The 25,918-nt window shown below is 40.8% G+C and overlaps 1 protein-coding gene across 1 annotated transcript in view; it reads right to left on the bottom strand.

Moving 5' to 3' along the window:
• Positions 1-25,918, bottom strand: part of Adamts12 (ADAM metallopeptidase with thrombospondin type 1 motif 12) — a 274,458-nt gene that overhangs the window by 37,712 nt on the left and 210,828 nt on the right. Inside the window, exons 18-19 of the mRNA XM_052743118.1 lie at positions 19,736-19,946; positions 4,741-5,838 (exon numbers count right to left, since the gene is read on the bottom strand). Of these exons, the coding sequence (XP_052599078.1) occupies positions 4,741-5,838; positions 19,736-19,946 (1,309 nt within the window). The remainder of the gene's footprint in view (positions 1-4,740; positions 5,839-19,735; positions 19,947-25,918) is intronic.

Here is a 25,918-nt window from a genome sequence, read left to right on the forward strand (position 1 = left end):
GATCGGTATTTGTAAGAAGGACGTTGGAGTGGTTTGAACAGCCCTCTTATATCTCTTGCAGCAATGTGGAAAAGATTGGAAAAGGGAAAGAACAGAGGCCTACAGACCAGCAGTGAGGCAAAGGCAGGTGTCCTGGGCAAGGCTGTGCACAGAAGGTCCTGCATTCTTAACTGCGGAGGTACCACTGGTACTTTGGGCTGGGGGATCCTTCCTTTTAAAGGACTTGCCTGAATACTGAATTCCTGAATAGGGATTTTTATGATTATTGGCTCTCAGATATTAAGTGTGATCATTACTAAATAACAAACAAAAACAGCCCCATTAACTTTCAAATCCCTCCTACCTAAAGACTAGGAACTACCAGGTCTTCAACAGGCAGGAAACAAAAAGCAGATGACAGAATTGATGAGTTCATCTGACTTCAAACACTATTACAGCTTGTTTTAGTGGGGGAGAGGCAAATTAGTATCAGTGGTAATCCCTAGGTTTCTGAGACATTATAATCGAGAGATGATTGATCTGTACTGAGAGACCATCAAAAAAAAAAAAAAAAAACCAGCATCAAAAGTGAGTAGATGTAAGAATCAGGAACCATGGGATACTCAAAATCCAAAGCTTCCATTCTGAACTTTGACTTTCTCTGATAAATAAATATATGAAATATTTTATTTAAAAAACACATAAGAAGAGTAGTCCCTAAGTCCTGCCACATAAGGGATCACTGCTAAGTAGAGAACTCTAATTTTCATTTATGTTCTTGTTGCTCTAAAAAGCTACTATGATCCAGTTCCTTTTCTGTAGCCCAACTGCTTAGAATCAGCAGCTCAACCTATGAGTGAATTATGATAAATTCAATATGACAATTATTTTTGTCAAAGCCCAGTGACGACATTTGAGTCTAAATGAATTGTACCTTGATTTACTATAATCAAAATGTTTTAACCTCTAGGATCAGAAGTCATTATAGTTTATGTTTACTCCATTATGTTTTAGTTTTCTTGGATATAGTAACTTCTCATTGAATTAATTAACATTTGTCAACTGAATAGCGTCTATTGACATCTAATATCGTTATGACAAATAACCACAACACATTTAAATTCAGCAATTACACAGCTGTTCTCGAAGCTGAGGATTGGTCATCCTGAGATAAATACTTGTTTTTAGTATTTCTTTACTTATTCACATGTTGTCATTATACAGCCCAGGATGACCTGGAATTTGCTATGTAGCCCAAGAGGGCTTTGAACTCATAGCCTTCCTGCCTCTGTCTCATGAGTGCTAGAATCACAGGCACCTTTGTTTCTTTGTTTTTTAAGACAGGGTTTCTCTGTGTAGCCCCAGCTGTCCTGGAACCCACTTTGTAGACTAGGCTGGCCTCAGAGATCCACCTGCCTCTGCCTCCTTTGTGCTAGGATTAAAGGCATGTGCCACCACCGCTGGGCCACAGGTGCCTTTTAAATAAAACTTCCATATTACCTTCTGGGCTGAGGAGGGCTGTCAATCACTACTAATAATCCTAGTGTATGGCTCTCCCCAGTTACTAGGCTAGCCTCCTAAGCCATTCTCCCTTTACACTGCAGCTTCCATCTAAGTACTAAGCCTGTCCTCCCCAAAGTCATCAGTGACCTGCCAATGATCAAGTGTAAAAGGTCTACAGTTGACACACTCCTAATTATAAACAGTGCCATATTTCTTCTCGTAAGTCTTACATGTCAGATTACTCCTTACCAGACTTCCCCAATGGGATCTCTTTCTTAGCCACCTCTTTAAAACATGAGTGCTCTCTAAGTTTCACTCCTGGGTCACAGGCCTTTGCAGTGTACAGGTAGTTTTGGGGTAACCTCACTCATTTTCAAGGCTCTAACTACCACCCATTGATCATGGCTGCCAAGTACTCTCCTTAGTTATTACCTTCTTCAAGAACCCCAGACCCATACACACAAAAGCACATTAGTTATACCTAGACATCTCAGAAAGCACCTTTAATTAAACTTCATCAGTTCAGGCCACACCCAATGACTGCTTTGGCACAGGAAGATAGCACCCTCTTGCTCTTTAGAGGTATGACATGATTTTAGGAAGATACATTTTGAGAATGCTATTTGAAAATAAATCATCCTAAGAAACCCTGAGAAAATTAAATTTATTTTAAGATTTCTACACCAAATCAATGGTGGTGATATCTTAGGGGCCATTTGTTTTTGTGGCTCTAAAAGTAGCTAGAAGTTGCCCTCTGTTATTAAAAAATCCTTTCTTGTAGAATACATTATCATCTCATTTGTCAACTTAGGGTAATCACATAACTGACATTGTTTTTATATATAATATGAGTAAGGAAACAGCAAATAAAACCAAAGCCCAGAGGACGGTAATGTTTTCTGATTTGCAAAGGAAGGGATTGCGGGTTCTCAGCTGTCCATCTGAGTTCAAATCCCTGCTCCTTCACTTGGTGGGTGTAATTTTAGTTACTTAACCTCTCTCCGCCTCACCTCTAGTGTGTCATTAACCATCTTGGGCTGCAGTAAGTATTGTAGTAGATAACTCATGCTAATTAGCTTAAAATCCTATTTCTAACACACCTTCACATGTTGTTAAGCTCACATCATCAGCTCTTGTCCTTACACCCCTTCAGAATTTATCAGATAGGAATATGACTAAAAAAGCTTGGCTTAGGAGACACATTTATACACTTCAATATATCAGATTACTGTGATTATAAACATCTTTTTATCTCTGAAGCTGGACTTTTGCAAATAGAGATAAGATGTTGATTCACCAATGAAAAATGTAATAACTCACTTTAGAAACAGAACATACAGATAGTTCAAATGCAAATAAGTACAGATTTGGTACAGAAACTTTTGGAGTTTTGAATTTACCCATATGTTGCTGGTAAAGTCAGTACCATGATCCAATGAGGCTGGTAATTTACACCAAAGAATGCTATACCCTTAATTTGTAAGTTGGTGCCAGAATTCCGAATAGAGACAGGGTTATGGTGAAAAAAGAAAGTTCATCATCACATTGAAAAGTGAGTTTTAGGACAGTCACTCAGCCATTAGCATTTTATGTTTCCTACTTGTAAAATCAGCATATATGGGACAGACATCATCCATTCTCTAGGACAGCCAATGTGAAAATAATAAGAGACCAGATGTGAGAAGGTTCTGGAAGTCAGCATACCTTGTAAATTGCTCTAACTGTGTTTTTGTTCTTATATTCACAGCTATTATATACTATATGCTATTCTTAATTAACTGCTGTAGATTAGCTCACTTTAGAAAAGAAGACATAAATTGTAAAAAAAACCTTAATTATTTGAATTTGTGGCTACATTATTTTATAAGTTCATATACTAAACTTTTATTGAATTTCAAATTTAAAATAGGTCAGAAATTATTTTGGTGCCTCAAAAGGATGTCACTAGTTGCAGAAATAAAAAGAAAGAAACAAACAAACAAATATCTGGTCAAATTTCTAAAGCCTGAAAGTAGGGGCCAAAATTTTATTATAATGCTTAGTTCTTCTTAGATATTACAATTCTTTCAGTGAACCATAGTGATTTTTTTAATGAGGCCACTCAAAGAAAAATAATTAGATAATAAAAGTGGGTGCCTAGCTCTGTAATAATCAGGTAATGTTTGTGATATGTAATATATATTAATAAAGCATTTTAAGTGTATCATAGGTAGAAAGGGGGCCCTTTGGTAGGTATTTCCTCTCTATCTTGTTTTGACCACACAAGTAAAAGATACTAAGTATTCATATAAAAATCAAAGGACATATATCCCTTGATAATAGGATAGAATATGTATACTTGGATATAAAATTTGACATAGTAAGTGATATAATTCTTTTTGAGATTTTTGTCTCAGATTTCCATTCTAATCATGATTACTTCCCAAGTTTAACTGAAGTCTGAGCATCAGCTTTCTGAATGGAATGGGAGGACAGGTCCTTATAGCTGTCCTCATCCTAGGACCTTTGGAGTACACAGCTTAAAGGGACACCAGAGATGCGCCACCCTAGACATATCAGCCTATATCTTAAGCACCAGGTACAGAAAGATGACTAAATTCTCCATGCTCACACACTAACTGGATTCTCCATGCTCACACACTGACTGACTCAGGTCTCCTGATAGAGACTTCTCACTGTGTCTCATTGTATGTCTTCTCTTTCGTATTTATGGATAATGTATAAATATATACTTGTATGTATGCATTGTTTTATAAATAATATATTTATTCTTCTCCTTCCCATTTGGGGAGTTGGCGTAGAGATGGTTGTAATTGTCATTTTTTTTCTTTCCCTCCCTCCCTCCCTCCCTCCCTCCCTCCCTCCCTCCCTCTTTCCCTCCCTCCCTCCCTCTTTCCCTCCCTCCCTCCCTCTTTCCCTCCCTCCCTCCCTCCCTCCCTCCCTCCCTCTTTCCCTCCCTCCCTCCCTCCCTCCCTCCTCCTCCATTCTTTCCCTTCCTCTTCTTTCTTTCTTTCTCTTATATTTCATCAGAATCTTATGTAACCAAACTGGCTTCCAAATCTGCTCTATAGCCCAGGCTGGCATTCAACTCACAATCCACCCACCTCAGTCTCTCAAGGGCTAGGATTATAAATGCGTGACTCCATGCCCAATTAGACAACATTTTAATGTAAATTCATTTCAGAATTTTCACAATATACCATTGCTAGATATTTTCCATATAGAATGAGGTCTGGGATAGGAAACTGAAAATCTTACTTTACTCCAGTTTCCAACAATCCAGTGTGCAGGGCTGGGGTCCTTCATAAGCTGCTTGTAATTGGAAGCATTTAGCAGAAATCCCTCAGCAATCAGACTTGATGCATCTTCCTCCGTCAGGACAGGCCCAGAGCCTTGGGTTGGATTTGTATCGTTTGGCAATGCCAAGTGGTCATGGTTTTCTAACTTTTCTGAGGGCGTTGGCTGATGGCCTCCTCCAGGCGGGAGTGGAATGTTCCTTGGTTTTTCAGTGATCATCCCCTCAGCTCTGGGTGTCTCGTTTTTAAGGGACCAGTCAGGTAGTGAGCCTTTCATCATTGCACTGAAGGGAGGCCATGAAGTCTCTTCCCCGACGTAAGATGTTGGTGGAGGTCCGAGTGGTATTTCTGCATTCCTCTCCATGGAAGACGCGTGCTCAGGTGCCCTGCTCTTGTTCCATATCACAGAGTTGTTTTCATCCTTGTTCATAGGCTGGTCACTGCCTTCTCCTGAGCCACTGTGTATCTCCACTTCCGGATCCGTGGTCAAGGGGTCATAAAATGGGGTTACTTGCCAAGTCACAGCATTGCTAGATGATAAGCCGGAATCACTTGTTGTTGCCCAAAAGTCAGCCTCTGAAGTAGGACCTATAGCCGAACTAGAAACATTTTCATCATCGGGCTGGATACTTACAGACCAGGAAGTGAAGGGGGCCTGGGAAGTGCTTCCAGAGGAAGTAAGGTAGTGGGAGTCCTCTTTAGTTTGGGTTGAAGTATGCTGCCATCCTATCCCATCTTCGGGTGCCATAGTGGGGCCAAGGTTGTTGATTGCTGTGGTGCTTGTGCTCATAGACCCAGGCACTGTGGGCGTGGACAGCGGCATGGGCCTGGATGTGGGTGCAGGGATGGGCTTGAAGGGGTCATACTCTGATGTTGGTTGGTTTTTCCCACTGGGAGCTATGTCTTTATTGGGTTTCAGAACTCTGCGGCTAGATGGGCACTGCTGGAGGCCACACAGAGCTCGGCTGTTGGGTTTCCGTGCCTTGTCACAAGGTTCATTGTGGTTCTTGGCACAGGTGACACTGCGAATCCGCACTCCACCACCGCAGGAAACCGAGCACTGGAAAAGAGAGACAAGTGTTAGTTTAGTGGGAAAAGATGCCTCTTCTCATGGTCATGCCTAGGGGTGATGAATTGTGCAGCTAATGTTCTATCTCCATTTGGTTTCTGTGCTTTTAGTTTTACATTGTCTCTTGGAGACCAGCCAGGGCCCAGGACCAGCCTGAACCAAAACCGTGATACCGTCAAACTGAAGGCTCTTTGGGTCTTGAAAACTGGGCACGACCATGTACAAGGAGAGCAATGAGTTAAATCACTCACGGGATCTCTTTAGGAGCGGTGAAGACTATTGCCTCGTTCTTAGGGCTACAATGCAATTAAATTAATACAAAATGTTCTCAGATGCTTGGGATTGCACTAAACTCGTTATATCAAAGTGTTTATATTTAGAAAACAATGATTAGAATTCATGGATTTTCTCCCAGGTGTCAAGGTCATTTATCTATGGCAGGTAGAATTACATTAAAAGCTAGATAATCACCACACTCAAATACACTTATGTTCTAAGTTTTTTTTTTCTTCTGAGTTTGAAAAATGAGAAGCTAATCAAAGGTGGAAAATATCCTTTCTCAAAGAATTTGGTTCTTCCATCAGTGTGACATTAATATGCACACTGAGAAAGTGGTGTATCTCCCATCCCAATCTCATTTTACATTCTGGAAGGTTTGCTGAAGGACAGGCATCTAGATTGCCTTTGTGGGGGGCAATTTGGACATGGCACTCCATCCTCACAGTTTAGGGGAAAACTGGCTTCATCCAGCTGTATCACTGTTAATCATACATAGTTGCTATGTAACATAGGAAAATCAGTTATTTTGAAAGGTCTATACTTTCACCAAACTGCTCCATTTTTACTTTGCCTAATGACATGTTAATTCAACCACCAAGTAGCTAGTGTTGTAACATGGACCATTCAGGTTCCTTTGCTGCCCATTTTACACTGATTTATATTCTCTGTCTGCTATCCTTGAAGTCAAAGCAGGTTTCTTCAGGGTATGCCTGCATAATTCTCCATGGATTTCACAGAGCCTCATAGCCATTATTCTGTGTGATATTAGCAACATCTCTGCAAGATTTACAAAGCAAGGGTGGTTATTCCTCCCTCTGCAAGTGAGGAGCCAAAGGCTCCATAACCTACATGAAAGGCTGCAGGTCAGCCAATGTAAAAAGTCAGCTTTATTTAGCATGCTCTCTTCTCCACCAAAGCCCAGGGCAACACAGATCCATAGACTTTGCTTAGTGAACTGCCCAGTGCTTTTGATGTTAGAAGAGTAACCCAAAGGCTGGGGTGTTTTTAATTCATAATTACATGTCATGATAATTCTTAAGATATTTGATCACTGTACATATTTGCTAAGTACTTGTTTTATTTGGTGGAAAAAAAAACCAGGGATGGGGAAATGGTTACCTATAAGCTTATACATTTTTTACACTTAAGTTTCTTGCTTCCTCAAGTCCTAATGGTGTAAAAATCTGCTCCTTTATTTTGTTTCAGTCAAGCACAATCACTCAAGATGCAAAATAGCTCTGGGGAAATGGCCCATTTGAAAGCAAGAAGCACCGTTGAATGCAGAAGGCAGAAAGCAGAGTCAAGGCAGTACCAAGTACAGACTGGGCTCAGGGTGTTGTTAATAAAGGACTCAAATGCCCAGTCCTGGGGCTGGTTGGTAGTTACAGTGGGAATCTATGGTGGGAACTGTGTTTTACACACCAGGCAACACATACTATTTCCCACCAACAATGAGGCTGTCACTTAGGAAATATTATCTTCTGCTGCTTCTGTGGCTCCTTTTAAAATGCACTGGGAGCCTAAAAAGAGCAAGCTGGAGGTATTTTGTTTTGTTTTGTTTTGTCCCAGATTCCTGTCATTTTTGAATATGAAGACACTCCATGGCCCATTTAATTTATCCATCTCTCATTACCTTGGATTTTCAAACTTTCACATTGTAAAAATTTATAAATGCAACCAAGTAAGTTTCATTTTGTGCCTGCATACATTTCCTCACAGTCTGGCTTTCCTTTCAGCATGGATTCACAAACAAAGCTAACACCAAATGGTCTCAAGAGCATATAGCTCCTCTTGCAACTTTTCTCTCCAAAAAGCATCAGAATATATACCAACATAAGGGAATTCTTCTATGTCTTCCCCCAGCCTTCAGGGTTGTTTTGGCTTGTAGGAGTTCTAATGTCTGTGGGGATGTGAAAGTGCACAATACACTTCAATTTCTTTTAATCAAAAAACTTTGAAGTATATGCTCTCTGTCTTCACCACATTGAATTGTGGAAAAAAGAAATAACTGCAAAAAAAATTGTCACCTAGAAGCTTATGCATTCCTCAAGTCCTATTGGTGTAAAAATCTCCTTTACTTTGTTTCCATCAAGCACAATCACATGCATTTTTGGTCTGTTCCATCTTAAAACATCAAAATCAATATGTAAAAAACGGAATAGTGGTGGACAGTTTAAAAGCTAGACATTTCCCATAAGTAAGATCCCAATTTTTGACTCTGCTTGAAAAGTCAGATAATCATCACCCATTAGTTTCATTCTCAATGAGCTCAAAGCTTCAGTCATGGAAACCCACGCTTGTGATGGACACATATGTTCTCGGGCGTACCCACATGAACCTTCCATACCCAGGAGATACCCACTCTTCCAAGTGCCCTCAGTGGCCATTCCTTAGCCATCCTTATCACAGGGCATGTTGTGCCCAACAGGAGCATGCTATCTACCAAGTACATTGAGTCCAAACAGGAAGTTGCCTTTTCTCACGGCCACCGGAACAAACAGTGCCTCTTTGTATTCAGCCTGGAGCTCTTTCTAACAGTGTTTATCTCCTCGGGAGCTGTCAAGCCCTTCAGATGAGACGAATGCAACTGTGTGACACATACTTAAAGCGCATCTCAATTGGTACTTTTGGAATCACTTTCAGCCATGATTATCATACGTCTTGACCTTATCATTTTGAACCCTGTACCAGGCAAGTAGCTTGCTATTCATTCTATTTGTGTCTTCTCTGGGAGTTATCTTGCACTCTCGAGTTATCACTCCTGGATCAAAGCCTCTGGAGAAAGCCTGCTGAGAAAGAGGCCCACTACTAAGTTGGTCAACTCCACCCAACCGAGGTGCACAACAGCAAAAGGAGCTCACTGGCTGCACAGAGGTATGGCACTGAGTGAGTCCATTCAAACACACAGTGGGAACTCAGCAGAGGCTTTGGGCTACAGGGGCTTCGTGAGAAACAGCTGGTATTTTATACATAAGACATTCCTCTATGTCACGGGAATTTATAGGTGAATGATTGGGCTTTATACCAAAAATGATGTTTGAACATAAGCTAAAACATTACATGTTATGAGTTAATGTGTATCCCCTCTCCTCTCCAAAAGAGTCAGGGTCAAATTGCCTTCTATCTCAGAATGTCATCTAATTTCGAGACAGCTCTTTTAAATGGAAATCAACTTAAAATGAGGTTTTTAGAGTGGGTGCTAACCCTGTACGATCAATATTCTTATACAAGGGGAAATTTTGGGCAGAGAAACAGCTTGTAGGAAGAATACCATGGGAAGACGAAGGTGGATGTGGGGGTTCACTTGCACATCAAGGGAGCCCAAAGGTTTCTAGGAAACTACCAGAAACAAGGAAAAGGAGGCATGAGATCGTTCTCCCTCACAGAATTTCAGAAGCAAGTTAGCCCTCCTGACATCTTGATCTAGGATTTTTTCCTTCTAAACTGTAATACTAGACATTTCCCATTGTATCAGCCAGCTGCTAGTTTGTGAGATTTTCTTAGGGAAACTCTAAGAAAGTAACTCCGTATCTTAGATGATTACAAACAGATACAATAAAAGAGACTCAGCAGGGCTGGAAACCAACTTTCTGAGTAGCTCTTGCAAACAAGAGTGCCTAGGTATATTCCCCAGGAACCAGAAGTACACAGGCTGCCATGTTTGGAAGAAACTGAGATGTTCGCATTTGCAGATACTCCATGCCCAAAGAAGTAATGCAGGTCAGAGCATCAAGCCACAGGAGCGCTTGAAACCTTAATTAAGAATATTAGAGGTAAGCTTGGAAATGTCTCCTGTCACTCCACGCTTTCCTTTCTGTTTGCAGGAACACCTGCAGGACTTCACATGTACTTTCTTGGTGTTGGTGTTTGCTGCCATGCCTTCTTTTCGAAGAGCCACTGACAACTCACTTCTGACTATTAATATCTGGTCTGTTTAGTTACCTGTGTTTGTCACTGCTTGGATTTGAAGTGTTTCCCCAGAAGGATCCTATGGGGAAGCCCGGTGCCAGCCTGGTGAATCCATTCACTGGGCAGTGATTAGACTGTGGCTGCTTTAATCTAGCCAATGGAAAAATACCTTAATGGCTTATGGTAGCATGGCATTGTTGGGAGGCGATATTGAGTAAAAGGCAGGTCCTGGTTGTAGGAAGCAGATCCTGAGTCCAGGATTTGAAAGGTGTGTTTTTCCTTAGCCTCTTCGTATTACTGCTTCCTAAATGCCATAAAGTGAACATCATTCTTCATAAGGCACTTCCTACAGGATGTTGCTCCTTGCCGTGGAAATAAAATTAATGGACTAAAAAAGACTGAAGCTATGAGCTAAGATAAATTTTTCTTCCTTTAACTCATTTTCTTAGTTACTTTTCTACTGTTGTGACAAGATACCATGACCAAGTCAACTTACAAAATGCTCATTGGGTCTTGTAGTTCTAAAGGGTTAGAGTCTATGATCATTATGGTGGTGACCATGGCAGCAGGAAGATAGGCATGGTGCTGGGGCAATAGCTGAGAATTTGCATGATGATCCACAGTTACGAGGCATCAGGGTGGGGGGGCATAGTGTGGGCTTTTGAAACCATAAAGCCTGTTCCTAGTGACATACCTCCTTCAGCAAGGCCACATCTCCTCAACAAAGCCACACCTCCCAATCCTTCCCAAACAGTTCCACCAACTAGGGAGCAAGCCTTCAGACATATGAGCCTATGGGAATCATTCTCATCCAAACCATCAGACCCATGGTGGGTATCTGGCTGCCATGATATTATAACACCTTTATAAACAGATTTTACTTCATAGACCACTAGAAACATGGTTGATTGACTGCTTTATTCATCTGTTTAGGTGTTTTGGTCAGACACAGGAAGGGCAGATTAAAGATATTCCTAGACCCTAAGCACATCTGCTTTTACATGGCTTACTTTATTTCTCATCAGATGCACACCAATGCATTTCCAGCCTCAAGTGAGAGGCAGCATGTTGCTGTAGAAACCAACTGAAACATTTTTTTCTTTTGATTTTACAATTATTTGGTGAGACTAAGTCATTTCATTTTGAGAGACTCAGATCTCAGCAATCATTATGTATATTGTGAATTCCAACAAAGTGAGAAAGATGACTCTCAAATCGTTTCCAAACAGAATATGTTTCTTATGAATTCTCAGAACTGCCATTTTGCTGCATTTCATAGATACTTGAGATGTATGACAGTACTCAATGTAGAATCTTAGCTGCCTGCATTCAAAGCCTGCTTCATCACTTCAACATGTTGGTAGAATATGTTTGTAAGCATCTCTATGCTACAGTTTCTTCACCTGAAAAATGAGGCTATTTTGCTACTAATATACATATGTAGCTGGAGAATTTCTCTCCAGCTCCTGCCAAGTCCCGGCAGTCCCTTAGCCCACTTAGAAAATAAACATACAGATGCTTATATTATTTAAACTACTTGGCCATTAGCTCAGGCCTATCATTGTCTAGCTCTTACTCTTATATTTAGCCCATTTCTATTAATCTATACTTTGCCACGTGGCTCGTGGCTTATTGGTACCTTACATCTTCCTTGTCCCGGTGGTGGTGGCTCCAGGCCATCTCCCCCTCTGCCTTCCTGTTCCCTCAATTCTCCTCTCTGTTAGTCCCGCCTATACTTCCTGTCTGGCTACTGGCCAATCAGTGTTTATTTATACAGAGCGATATCCACAGCACTGTAGGAGGGGGGCGCTGTATTTTATGGGGACACAAAGAAAATTTTAGGCTTATGGGGTAGTCCATGAGGCTGTATTGGCTGAGCCAGTTGTCTTGAAACCATTTTGGATGTTAGATCATCTGGGCCATGGTGTCATCGGAGACCTTTTAGGAGGTCTTGGCTGGTCAAACCTGATATATCTTAATCTGGAACAAATCTACAGCCTCTGGCTTTTTGTGGAAACAAAAGCAGAGCCTTTTTTTTAAAGTAACATATCCTTACATCCAAATTTTGAAGTCAAGATATCTTTAAAATTTACATTTTGGTGTAACCCAACAGCTTTTATAATCAAATGTTTTTTTTAGTTATGAATATCAAAGAGAACATAATCTAGATTTTCTGTGTGATAGCCATCTTTATGTGGCTTTTTTATATTAATTTTACTGTCTCTTTAAAGACTTTGTTTTTAAAAATTATCTATTTGTTTATATAACTGTATATATATATATATATTTTTTTTTCTTTTAAGCCTATGTACATTTTTACATACATTGTAAACTATTTCATCTGAATCAGTCTTACTGTGAACCTATTGCTTTAAACTGTAGCATTTTAAGACTGAAACAGTGCTGTGGCTGCTGGCTCTGCCCACTTTAGCTTTCTAACATGGCGGTGGTACGTTTTTCGCCAGCTCTGGAGCCATCAACTCTCAGAAATAGTGGGTCTATGCTTCTATCAAAGCAGCGTGTAGCCCAGAAACCTCTTTTTGTTTTGTACTAACAAAGGCTAAATCTACCATGCAACTTAATGTGCCACTTGCAGAGGCCTCATTCCCACCATTCTGCAGGTCCAGGTCGAGCACGCACACCAGGAACCCACCATAGTAGATAATAGGTCAAACATGCAGGCTGCCGCTAACTTGAAAGAGACAACTAGGAACTATTTTTAGCTCTGTTTTAGAATCTTTTACTCAGGTTTTAGGTGGAAACTCTTGCCCCATGTTGGGCGCCATTTGTAGCTGGAGAATTTCTCTCCAGCTCCTGCCAAGTCCCGCCATTCCCGGAGCCCACTTATAAAATAAACATACAGATGCTTATATTATTTAAACTGCTTGGCCATTAGCTCAGGCCTATCATTGTCTAGCTCTTACTCTTATATTTAGCCCATTTCTATTAATCTATACTTTGCCACGTGGCTCGTGGCTTACTGGTACCTTACATCTTCCTTGTCCCGGCAGCGGCTCCAGGCCATCTCCCCCTCTGCCTTCCTGTTCCCTCAATTCTCCTCTCTGTTAGTCCTGCCTATACTTCCTGTCTGGCTACTGGCCAATCAGTGTTTATTTATACAGAGTGATATCCACAGCATACATATGGTTGACTTCCAATATTCTTTTGAGTTTTTGAAAGTATCACATTCAATTGTTGTTAGGTCTCTTAACTTATGGTGAGTTTTGAAAAAGTGGAAGGTGCTATGAAGCATGTCTATTGTGGTTTATGAATTAAGGGGGCCCTGAGTTAAAGGATGGGTAGTTTAAGGTGACCATAGGTCAATTCCTTTGGGGCTCTGGATACCTCTGAGGGGCAAAGATTGCAAAATTAGAGTAACACAGGAAGTCAGCCTTGTCTTGTCAGATACTAAAGTCATCATTTAGTGGCACACACTATTTTTCAGGCAATATGGTTGGTACTTACATTATTTATTTTATTCGATCCTTACAGTAATAGAAATGAGGAAAGGGTTAGAGTGGGTTAATATTAGCTTAAGATCACACAATTAGAAATTGCTAGGGTTGGAAAAATCTAGAGAATCACCACCTACAAAGTCTCTCTAACAAGAGAAAAAAACATACTGGGTTATAGTTGCTGATACTGAAGCCTATGAAGTGAAATAATTTACCTAAGATGGTACTGTGAGTTTATGCAGTATAGAGTCTGAGTGGTTCTTTGGGGTCTTCTGCTTCCCTTCTTGTTTGAGATGCATAAAGAAAGACACATTTACTAATTACATGGTGTTTTGAAGGGTTTCCTGTCCATCCATCCATCCATCCATCCATGTAAAAACGTGGCACAGCTTTTCACAGAGCCTATGAATGAACCATTCTCTATATCTTAGATCCAAGACTAAAATCCTGACATAAGATGAGTGTAGGGAGGTACATCTGTATTCCCAGATACTCAAGAGGGTAGTACAAGAAGGTCAAGAGTCAGAATCTATCTTGGTTAGCCTAGCAAGAATTAATTTTAAAATAAATTTTAAAGTTTTGGAGATGTTTGCTTAGCAAGAGAGGGCTTGTTCACAGCTAAACAGACAAAACACCACATATAACTTTGGCAATTATTTACAATATGGACACAATATGGGTGTGTACTTTGTCTATCACCTAGAAAGAATATGGCACCTACTATATTGTTTTAGTTGCCTAATGCTCAAGGCTAAACTTCAAACTGAAAAACAGTAACCATCTGGGTTTCATGCTTAGATCATTGTCTCTGTTCCTAGTTATGACCATAATTTTTATTTCACCACTATAGTGTGTAGAGCCTATGACTGTAAATAACCTAAAATTCTCCTGAAACAAGAAGCCCTTTAGACACACACTTACATGTGGAATAAAGAAATGCCATGTTTGCTGCATGCACATTAATATTAAATCAAATCAATGAACAGCTGCAACTATCCATCAACCCATACAAAACCCATACAGACCAGGCTGAGTAAACATGCTCGCTTAGGCAGTGTATACACCAAGCACATAGGAGGGTGGTTTAAAAGTGAACCTACCGTGTTGACCAAAATAAAGCTTTACTCTTCTACCACTCAGAGACTGCCTTCAAATGCTAGATGGATATGAATTTCAGCTCATCATTTATTGAATTCTTGTCTAAGAAGCAACTTAAAGGCTTATATTTTGAGTTTTCAAGTTGAAAAATGAAAGTTAATGAACTGCTATCAACCTTTAGAGCTATTTTAAGGGTTAAACAAAATAGCCTATGCAGTCAGGGAAAGCATCTGACAAATGACAGGTGGCATTATTGGTATGTCCATCCCTCTGCCATATGAGCGAATGTTTAGCCACTGTTTATATCTCTAGCAATTTTGCTAGGTCCTGTGCTGGCAAAAACTTGGAAATATGAATCCATCTATACTTAGAGAAAGTATAAAAGCCTCAACTGTTGCTATGTTATGGATAATGAGAACAATGCAAAGAAAATGAGATTAAATCTAACATGTGGTAGAGCCAAGATTTAAAGCAAGGGAGCCATGATCTAGTAACCACAAACCCGTCACCAGACCGACTGCCTCTCACACGGCAAGCCATGGAAGAGTACTACTGGAGGGAAAAAATGGGAGCCACAAAAACTTGGCTAATCTGCCTTTCTTTACAATAAATAGAGTTGCCATTCTCTGGGCTGAAAAACTAGGTTGAGTCAAAGCAAGACAAGGTCCTTGGCAAGGTTTGAAATTAAGGTGGTTGTCAAGAGAATGAATTCAGTTTGGGCTGGGGTGGGAAACAGAGGCTGGAGAGAAGAGGAAACAAGAAAGGGTTTCCTAGGGTGAGCAGAGAGGAGAAGCCCCCCTCCAAACCACCCACTGTTTTTCAGAATTGAATGTATTGGACTGCCATGGCAGAACCGACTTTTTCTTTATGAGAGGTTAATGGAGGAACCTTGCTTTGGGTATCTCATGAATTTTCCTTTTTTCCTTTCCATCTTGGGAGTCACAGTGAGGACCATTCAACAGCAACCTAGGAGTTCTCAGTTTTGGAGTCTTTTGGCCAAGTTACCTCATACTTAAGCAAATCCACAGCTCAGTGCAGACCAAGGTAGATCTAGAGCACTTCTCTGCTTCAAACAATGTAGGTATCAAGGCAAAGTTCTGATGACAAATACTGTGGGCCAAGAATCATGATTATCATCTTTTCATGGGGAATGGGAAAGAATATTATCAAAATATATTATATAAAATGTTTTTAATAAACATATTGCTATACCCTAGATCAGTGCACTACTCAATCCTCTTCTGGGAAGCTGCTTCTTGCAGTAGATGGCAATTAACACAGAGACTCACAGCTGGACAATGTACAGAGTGAGAGCACTCAGCCCTAAATAAGATGTATTTATCAAATCCATCCTCCAAAAGCTCAAGGATATATGTCAAAGAGGAAGTAGAAAGAGCCAGGGGTGCTAGATAACTCCAACAAGACAGTATCTTCCAGGCATAACAGGACTGATGCCTGTATGAACTCAAAGAGATTGGCAGTATGCACAAGACCTGTATTGGTTCCAACCAGACAAAAATCTCAGAACTGAGAAGGGGAGGCAGGAACAAAGTCCCACCCCTAATCAAGAAGTTTTTGCAATTGATCCCTGCTGGAAGAGGGAAATCAGTTTTCCCCAGTGGGGTATCACTGGGTATATGAACCACACTCCAGGAAAGGCACCATGCCCAGGAGGAGTTGGCCAACACAAAGCAAACTCCACATTTTTCTGTATGTGCTATTTGTTTTAGTATGTTTTGCCTTATTGGGTATTTGTTTGTTTGTTTTGAGCTCTGTTTTTTGTTTTTATGATTGTTTCAGGGGAGAGAAAGAGAGCAAGAACATGAAGTTGGGTGGGTAGGGAGGTGGGGAGGATCTGGGAGTTGATGGAGGAGAAAGAGTATGATCAAAATATACGCTCGGGAGGCAGAGGCAGGTGGATTTTTGTGAGTTCAAGACCAGCCTGGACTACAGAGTGAGATCCAGGAAAGGTGCAAAGCTACACAGAGAAACCCTGTCTCGAAAAACCATATATATATATGCTTCTGTTTGCTGTGTCCTATTTATTTTACTTTATTTTTACATGCCTGTTTGTTTTCTAAGGAGAAAGGGTGTAGATTGGGGTGAGAGGAGGGGAGAAGGATGTGGGGGAAACTGAAGGAGAGGAAACTGTGATCAGAGTATATTGTATGGAAAAGATTATATTTTTAATAAAAAAGAAAGCTAGATAAAATATATATGTAAAATTTTAATAAAAATACATACACATAAAACTGTACAAAGGTATCTTGGCATTGTTAGAATGTCAAAGACATTTACTTTTATCTATTTCAGCAAAGTTCATTGAAGGTTATTATCAAGACAACAGAAGGAGGGAAAAACATCTATCCAATAAATCTACTGATGCTGATTTACCTACAGGGCACTTTGCCTACCTCTCCTAATAAAGGTGCCAGCTTGACTCCCGCTCAGCACTGCAAGAGGAAGCTAGAAACGGGACTCCACATGTACTGTCAATCAGCTTCACAATGGCCTGTTTGGGGAACCACCAACACTAGTACTGGTCACCTCGTGCCAACTTTTTTGGTCTCTTCCTTTCCAGCTAAGGCCGGTTATTATGTGCTGCACACGTGGGTGCAGGAAGGTCTCCTCAGCCAAATCTGTAATTACAGTCTTTTGAGAAAGCCCTGGATTCTGGCAATTAGTAAATTCTACGTGACAAGAATTATTAAGTATTTTGGATGCATCCAACACATTTTTTGGTAAACAAATTTAATGGGTCCATCACAATACCCCATTCAGTCTTATTTTGACAACACTGTAATTTATAGCAGTCTAGGTTGGTGGTGAACAGGTCAGGCCAAATGCATGCTATGATTGCTTATTCTCAAGAATAGCAGGGAGGATATTTTACTTGCCATTGAAGTACACAGATGTATCAGTGCACAAATCCATAATGTGCTTATATTAACTGCTAGACATATTATTGTTACATGTATCCACCGAGGTCTTTCTCTACTGCCCACCTCCCCTCTTCTGCCCCAACTCTTTCATCCCTTGTCTCTCATCTGAAAGGAAGTTTTTGTAGTCTAGAGACCATAAATTCCATTTCTTTGCTGTAGCCCACATATCTACTAGAACATCCTGCACAGAACTAGAAGTTAAATGATCCCAACTATGATTATCTGTTAAAGTAACTGTCTTGGGAAGGTTATCAAAGATGTTTGACTCACACGAGTACTCTAATTTCAAATAAGTATCTTCAGAAAAGACAATTTCATTGATGTAAAATTTAGACTTCTTCTTTATAAGCTACACAAGAAATCTTTATTCATAAAACACTTTCACAAATGTTTTATCTTAACTGAGTATGTTGCTTATTTATTCATCAATGTTCATTCTAGTTATTTTTCTATAATGTTCTTCTGCACCAAATATTTTCCACTTCCCTGAAGACAAGTCCTCAGGAAAGCTTCTGAAAATTCCTTGTCATCATTATAGAGTGTTTGCAGCTTCTCAAGAAATTGCACGGGAACCAGTGGGATGTCAAGGCACTTGCTACCAAACCTCATGACCTGAGTTTGATCCCTGGAACCTACTGATGCTGCTCACAGTTCCTCTGTGTCCTCAATAAGTGTGCACAGCGCATGTGTACACATACACAGTAAATATGTGCAATTTTTTTCTTAAAAAGCACATACAAGGCAGCCGGAGAGGGAGGCACTAGGACTTGCTCTTTTCTCAACTCATTTTATTATGTTAAATAGAAAAGTTCAAAAGCCTTAAAGTGGTTTATGGAAGTTTCTTTGTAAAGTTGCTCTGCAGTGGAAAAGCACACATATTGGCACATGGTGCCCATGTAAAAAGCTCTATTTCTATATCCTGTTACATGAAGAGGTTCTGTGGTATTCTCAACAACCTGGCGAGTTATCACTATTTTTCAAAGTCAAGATGTGAAACAAAGCAAGGCAGAGACTTGGGTCTCCCAAGTACATGCTGTGCTCTTTCAACTACCCCCATGATATGAACCGAACTCATTAAAAGAGCAATGTGAGCCTGTGAGATGTGGACCACAGGATAAAAGGAAAAAGATAATCAACCACCTGCCTCAAGACAGTGAGGACTCAGGAAGAGAACTTCCAAAAAGCATGGCCCAAAACCAGAAAATACCAATAAAAATCTTGTTTCTTTTGTTTACAAATAGTTAAGACCACCTGAAGTAAATATATTCACTCTCTTGACTACAGTGATGGTCTCCTGGCACTGATCACATGTCAAAATGGGTCAAGTTGTCACTTTGAAATATATGGTTTTTGCATGTGCCAACTATACTTAATAAAATTGACTAAAAGAAAAAAAGCACATACAAAGAAGTCAGTATTGTCCTTAAAATTCTGATGTGTTCATTTCTAAAGGTCATTTATTGTCTGGCTGTTCCTTAGGTCATAACGGAAATGCACACAGGCAAGCGGAAGCAAAGTCTTCAGAGACACTTGGTAGCTTGAGGAAAGAAGAGCTTGTCTCTCCCCAGTCATCCTGGGGCACAGCAAAGTCCAACAGATCCAGACATCATGGTGACATTGAACATTAAAGCCCGTTTCCCCCCCCTCATAACCTTTAAGCCCTCTGATTTCTAATTATACCCCGAGAATTAGATCAAGTTAATTTGGGGAAAATGCAATACTAATTTGAATTTGTGAACTATTAACAGATATTCCAAATGCATGCTGAATAGATGAATGATTTGAACAGTCTCTGAATCAAGTGCATTCCTCATTTTGCCACCAGAGTAAGCCTCCTTTGGGTTTAGTTAACTACAACAGTGAACTGCCAAGTGTTTTAAAGACTGGCTTTGGAGGCTGTGGTATGTGTGTGTGGCTTTGGTTTGCTACAATAGCTTAACAACGGGTCAGCCGATATCCCAATAGTGAATCGATTAGCTGACACGAGCCTGGATTAGTGAGATCCACCTGATTCCTAGTACATAGCTGCCCGCTCAGCAAGGGAGGATGTGCTCTTGTAAGGCTGGGAACAGGAAATGCAGGAAGCAAGCTAGACATGATGGATGCTGTAGAGTAGGCAATTTTATGCTAGGTCATTTTGGAAGAATGAGTAAGCAGCTGATGAAGCAAGGCTAATATCACTGTCCCTTCAACCTCTGAGCTTACCTCACTCCAGTTGCCCACTGTCCAGTCTGATGGACACAGAATATCTCTGTTACAGGAAACCAGTGCCTTGGGCTTCAGCAGGTGCTGGCAGTCTGTAGCTGGGAGAGCCTGCTCATCAGAGCCCATGGTCTGGATACACAGCACTGTTCTCTTTTTTTCTCCGTAGGGACCGCATGTCGTCGAACATGCTTCCCACTCCCCTGCCCACCACCTGCAGGCAGACATGGACATGTGAGGAGATCACCAAAAGAGATGTACATTCATTCAACCACAAGGAGAGAAAGTAGGCAAGCATGTAGTACAAAGCTGGGAGATCCCTGGGGATGATGCAGGCTCTGTGGCTGTTTTCTGCAGACAGGGTCAGTGTGATTGTTCAATTATAAACCCCAGAGCCCAGCAAAGATCCTGGCATATACAGTTGCTTAAAAATAATCACATTTTGGGGGCTGGTGAGATGGCTCAGTATTTTAGAACACTTGTTGCTCTTTCAGAGAACCTGGGTTCAATTGCCAGCACCCACATGCTAGTTCACAATTATCTGTAACTTCCAGAGGACCTAATGCCATATTCTGATCTCCAAGGACACAAGACATACAAGTGCTGCACATACATACTAGCAAGCAAAACATTTACACACATAACCTTTAAATTTTGCTTTAAAAGAACAATGTCATTTAATGGGAAATTATGCTTGCATTTTAAGTCAAGAAAATTGAGGTCCAAGGTTCTGCTGTGTAGCCTCAACCAACATTAAGCTTCACTCTGTCATCTGTTTAGTGAGGTACTTACTTCATCAGTACCATGGGTTAAATGAAATATCAATTCATGCAAAGTAAAGAGCACAGGGTGTCCCCTCCCCCCGTCACTTGTGATGCATTGGTATTTTGACTGTAGGTATGGCGTCATAGTATCCAGTCATTCTCTAGGTCTCCGGGCTCTCAGTCGAATGTTTTTCTATACCACTATGAGCCGCATAGAAGCACACCCTTGTATGACTCAGGTGATGTGAAATCTAGCTCATCACCTTCATTTTGCCTCCAACCTTCTGCAACCTGCTTGTTCACAGCTTCACTGACTCATTTGATAAAGGAGAAAAAGAACTTAAAAATAAGAAAATTCTTCCATCTCAGTCATTCCTAAGAAGTTAAACAGTTGGATAAATTAATATTTTGGATTCTCCGAGGACAAGCTAATGGGGGAGTTCTTTGTTTATGCGTGATTAATTGAATGTTCCAGGATGGCCCCAATGGCTACAGTGGAGTGCTTTGGAGAATGACAGGGTCCCTACTGGAATCCTCTCATTTCTTCCTTCTCCATCATCATGCAAACCTTCTCCAGCACAGAAAATAGAACTAGTCTCCTCTCCCAGTACAATTTGGGTCCATCATTGCCTTGTGAATATGAAATTCTTCCATATAAGTTCCCATGCACCAATAAAGGGGGGCATTTCTATCTCTCACAGGAAAATAACACATTATGGGAAATCCTGCAGTCTTGACCTGGAGAAGGTCTCCTGGCCTTAGGACAGTATTCAACTTTGGTAAAAGTAAAGATGACAAAGCTTTCTTCTATTATTTTTATTTTCCACACTTTATTTTTGCACAGTTAGAACTCTTTTTGGTTTTCATACTTTTTAATCTCAAGTTAAAATTTGTAGAAGAAAGTTCTTTCTGAATTCTATTATTTTCTTCACTTAGCAAGTAATTAAGATCACTGATTTCTTCTTTGGTGTTTAATTCTGGTTGCCTTGTATGAATAAAGAGCTAATACTTGACAGTCTGATGTGAAAGCCAATTAATGCCCACTGTATTAATCTAATTACTTTGCCCTACCTCTGACATTTTCAAGGGAGGTAAGGCAGATTACTAAATACATAAAATGTCATTCTGGAAAGACCTTAATCTGAGATGACTGAAAGCCTAATTTATTTAATTACTTGCTACAGGGCTTTCAGTTGTATTTTAACAGAGTGATAATGGCCCTTCCTGTTTTTCCCTTTCTGGAGTTTCCTCCACAGTCCCCATGGAGTGATTGTGTGCTTGTGCCATGATTAAAATGTGTTGCCTAAAGTTCATGAGTTAGAAACTACATCTCCAATGCACCAGTGTTGAGAGGTGGAGCCTAATGGGCGTGTTTGGGTCATAAGGACAGAGCGCTTATGAATGGATGAATGCTACTATAAACTGTACGTGTGGGCTGCTCTCCTTCACTCTTCTACTGTGTGGGGATACATTTCCCCTCTCTTGCCCTTTCTGCTGCTGTGTGGAGACGCAACAAGAGGGGCCTCACCAGACCAAGGGCTGATGCCTTGATCTTAGAATTCCAGTTTCTAAAATAATTAGAAATAAAATTCTGTTCTTTATACGTTACCAGGTCTATGGTGTCCTGTTAGCAGTACAAGCTAGACTAACATATCTTGTCAGCTTAGAATGAGATCCATCCACTTTTCAGTTTTCCTGCTAACGTCTTCTGTGGTGATATTGTGTCCCCCAATATATTTTGCACCTTAATAAACTTATCTGGGGTCAAAGAACAGAACAGTCACTAGATAGACATAGAGGCCAGAAAATGATGGCACACACACCTTTAATCCTAGCATTTTGGAGGCAGAGATCCATTTGGATCTCTTTGAGTTCAAAGCCACACTGGAAATAGCCAGGCATGGTGACACACGCCTTTAATCCCAGAAAGTGATGGCAGGAAGCAGAAAGGTATGTAAGGTGTGAGGACCAGGAACTAGAGCCTGGTTAAGCTTTTAGGCTTTTGATCAGCAGTTCAGCTGAGATCCATTCTGATGAGGACACAGAGGCTTCCAGTCTGAGGAAACAGGATCAGCTGAGAAGTTGGCCAGGTGAGGTTAGCTGTGGCCTGTTCTGTCTCTCTGATCTTTCAGCATTTACCCCAATACTCCAGGTTTGATTTTATTAATAAGACCTTCTAAGATTCATGTTACAGTCTTCCAGGTCAAGCTTCCCCCACTGGCTCTTAATCCTCCCACGCTGGTTAGTTCTCGTTAGCATGACACAAACTACAGTCACCCGCAAAGAGAGAACCTCCATCATATTGGCCTGCAGGCAAGTGTGTGGGGGCATTGTCTTGATTAACAATTGATGTGGCAGGCTCCAGAATGTAGTGCTCCCCACCCCTGGACAAGTGGTCCTGAGATGTGTAATAAAGCAGGATGATCAAGCCATAGTAAGTAAGTAGCATCCCTCCATGGTCTCTGCTTCAGTTCCTGCCTCTAGGTTTCTGCTTTGGCTTCTTTAATGATGCACCATGATGTGAAAGTGTAAAATGAAATAAATCTGTTCCTTCTCAATGGCACTGACAAGGATGAGACTCTCCTTGACTGGACACTGTGCACTGCCCTGTGACATCCATTTTTAACAGAGATGTCACGATAAGAATGTCCACCCAAGTTAACGATGATCATTGATACCTGATTGGTTCTTTAGCCTCTACTGTCCCCCAGGTGATGTCTGATCACCATGACACCTCTTGAGAAAGAATATTTGCCAGGTCAGCTTAGCCCCATATTTTCTTTACCCCCTCTGTTTTCTCTTAGTATCTACCCATCCATTAACCCTTCCCCTGATACTCAGATAAAGACTCCTACTTGTCAATGCTATATTTGGTGTTGAGATCATATCTTCTCTACAGTAAATTCCTACTGTAGTGATTCCTGTGCCCATGATGTTGTTGAATAAAGGGTGTGTTACTTTATTTTAACAAGTATCAATGAATAATGTTTTTTTTATAACACCTAACACACAACTGGTCAATGAGCAAACATTGTGTGGAGTGTTCTTTAATCACTAAATGTTAGTTGATCTCTTAACATTATGATGCAAAGATTCTAAGGACTGAGTCTATATCACAGATAATTATTGAATCAACATTTGGGGAGCATTTTAAAAAAAGTATCAATATTCCCATGTCTGACTAAACCCAGAATCTCTTGTATGGAGGACCAAGAATCAATGAGGATTGGAAACTAGTGGTGTTCTCGATGCCAAATAAATGAATGTAAATTTTTATCTGTAAATTTCACCCAAATAATGGACTCTATTGTTTTGGTATGAGTTATAAATAATGTGGAAGTTTATGTCAAAGTGTGTGTGGAAGAGAGAGAAAGATAGAGATAGACAAGAGATAGAGAGACTGCTGTGTGTTTTGAAGAGCCCTTAGTTTGCCTGGAATACTTGTCTATGGTTTGGATGGGGTCCCATCTTGATGGGGAACCTCTGAGCCCATCTCTTACCTGTAGTTTATTTATTTATTTATTCAATCTATTTCCAGTGCTCACTCAGACAGCTCTGACTGCTATGAGCCAGGTCACCTCACTCTCTAACTCTCAGACAACTGAGACCAGAAACGCTGCGAAATTACCTAGAATGCATATGAAAGTCTTGCACAACAAAGAGCAATCCAGCCTAAAAACTCAAAAATGCTGAAGTAGGGAAACTCTGATTGAAGTCCCACGCTGTTCTTTCATGCAGAGAAACCTACACACAGCTGCCAGGGTTGAATGAATAGCTGTGATGTGTATTGAATTCTTGGGATATGCATGATCATAGCTGTAACCTTGCAGAACTTTGTTCTGCCAAAGAGCAGAGTCAGAGAGAAGTCAGCTGGGGAGAAGGAACACAGATGACCTCTCCCTGTGGTCAGATGTTCCAAAGAGTGTCTTTCTTGGCAGCTCTGGTCCTCAAAGCCATGGGCTGCATCATATTTGTTTCAAGGTTTACATAATTCGACACTTTTATCAAATCTTTTAAAAAAATCTGTCTTGGACATGCCTTGGGGGAAGATCAACAAATGCTGAAATTGGATTTAAAACCTGAGATATCACTGAAGAAAAACTGTCTGGAGAAGTTGAGCAAAAGACAGTGTAAGCCTTTTGCAAGGAGAAATGACAGCTCTGGATGATGAATGTGAGCTTTCCAGACATCACAGAAATCAGGTGACCAAGGAAGGTGCATGAGAACTTCGTATCAGGGAACTGACTACTAGGCTGAGTCTGTAAAAATACACAGTACTATCCAAGCGACCTCTGTTTATTATGTATATTTTTAAAAGCAAAGTAATGTGTGATGATATATTGTGTACCCTAATACAGCTTGTCTGAGGATCAGAGGACAGAGCCAGCCACTAGATTAGACAAAGAGGTCACACAGTGGTGGCACACACCCTTAATCCTAGCACTCTGGAGTCAGAGATTCGTCTGGATCTCTGGCAGTGGTGGCACACACCTTTAATCCCAGTACTAGGAAGCACACATGCCTTTAATCCCAGGAAGTGACAACAGGGTGGAGAAAGGTACATAAAGCATGAGGAAACAGGAACTAAAGCAGTTCAGCTGAGACTCTTTCAGGGGAAGGCTCAGAGGATTTTAGTCAGAGGATTTGTGGAGTTGGTGAGGTAATAGGTGGTGGCTGTGGCTTGCTCTGCTTCTCTGATCTTTCAGCTTTTACCCCAATATCTGGTACCAGGAGTTTTATTAAAAGACCATCTAAGATTCGAACAACAGTAATGTCGTTTCTTTAAGAAGTAAATCCCTTTAAGCCCTTTGTGAATTTGCACAAAACTTAAGATCTTAGACTTTCCTGGTTGCTTATCAATTTTCATTTTGTTGGTATCTTTTCTTTGTTTTCCTGTCTTCCTCCCTTCCTCCCCCTTCCCTTCTCCCCTGCTCCTTCCCTCCCTCCCTCCTTCTTTCCTTCCTTTTTCCACTTCCTTCCTTCATTGCTTCCTTCTCTTTCCTTCTTTCCTTCCTTTCTTTTTTGAGGGCGTACGTCTTACTATATAGCCCAAACCACCTTTCAGCTCCATCTCATCCTCCTCCTGTCACCTGAGTCTTGGAATTACAGGTGTGTGAAAGACCCTAACCCTTCAGGCTTACACCCCCCAAGCCCCAGGAGAATGAGGAACTAAAAACCTAGTTCCAAGGGCAAACTGACTCAGCCACCCCTGCCACAATGTAACCATGTAAAGAGATTTCTGTTAAGAGATGTGTTCAACTATGACTGAGATAATTGCAAGTGTTCCAGGAAAGACCACTGTAACCTTTGTGTAACTTTCACTCCCGCCCTGATACCCCCCTTGAGGTTTTGGGAAGAATGTGCATGCGGATGTGACTGTACTCACCCTGTGATCAGGCCATGATCTTGTGAAATTAGCCTC

The sequence above is a fragment of the Peromyscus californicus genome, unplaced genomic scaffold, assembly GCF_007827085.1.
Source record: "Peromyscus californicus insignis strain IS unplaced genomic scaffold, ASM782708v3 Scaffold_18__1_contigs__length_77618521, whole genome shotgun sequence".
NCBI lineage: Eukaryota > Metazoa > Chordata > Mammalia > Rodentia > Cricetidae > Peromyscus > Peromyscus californicus.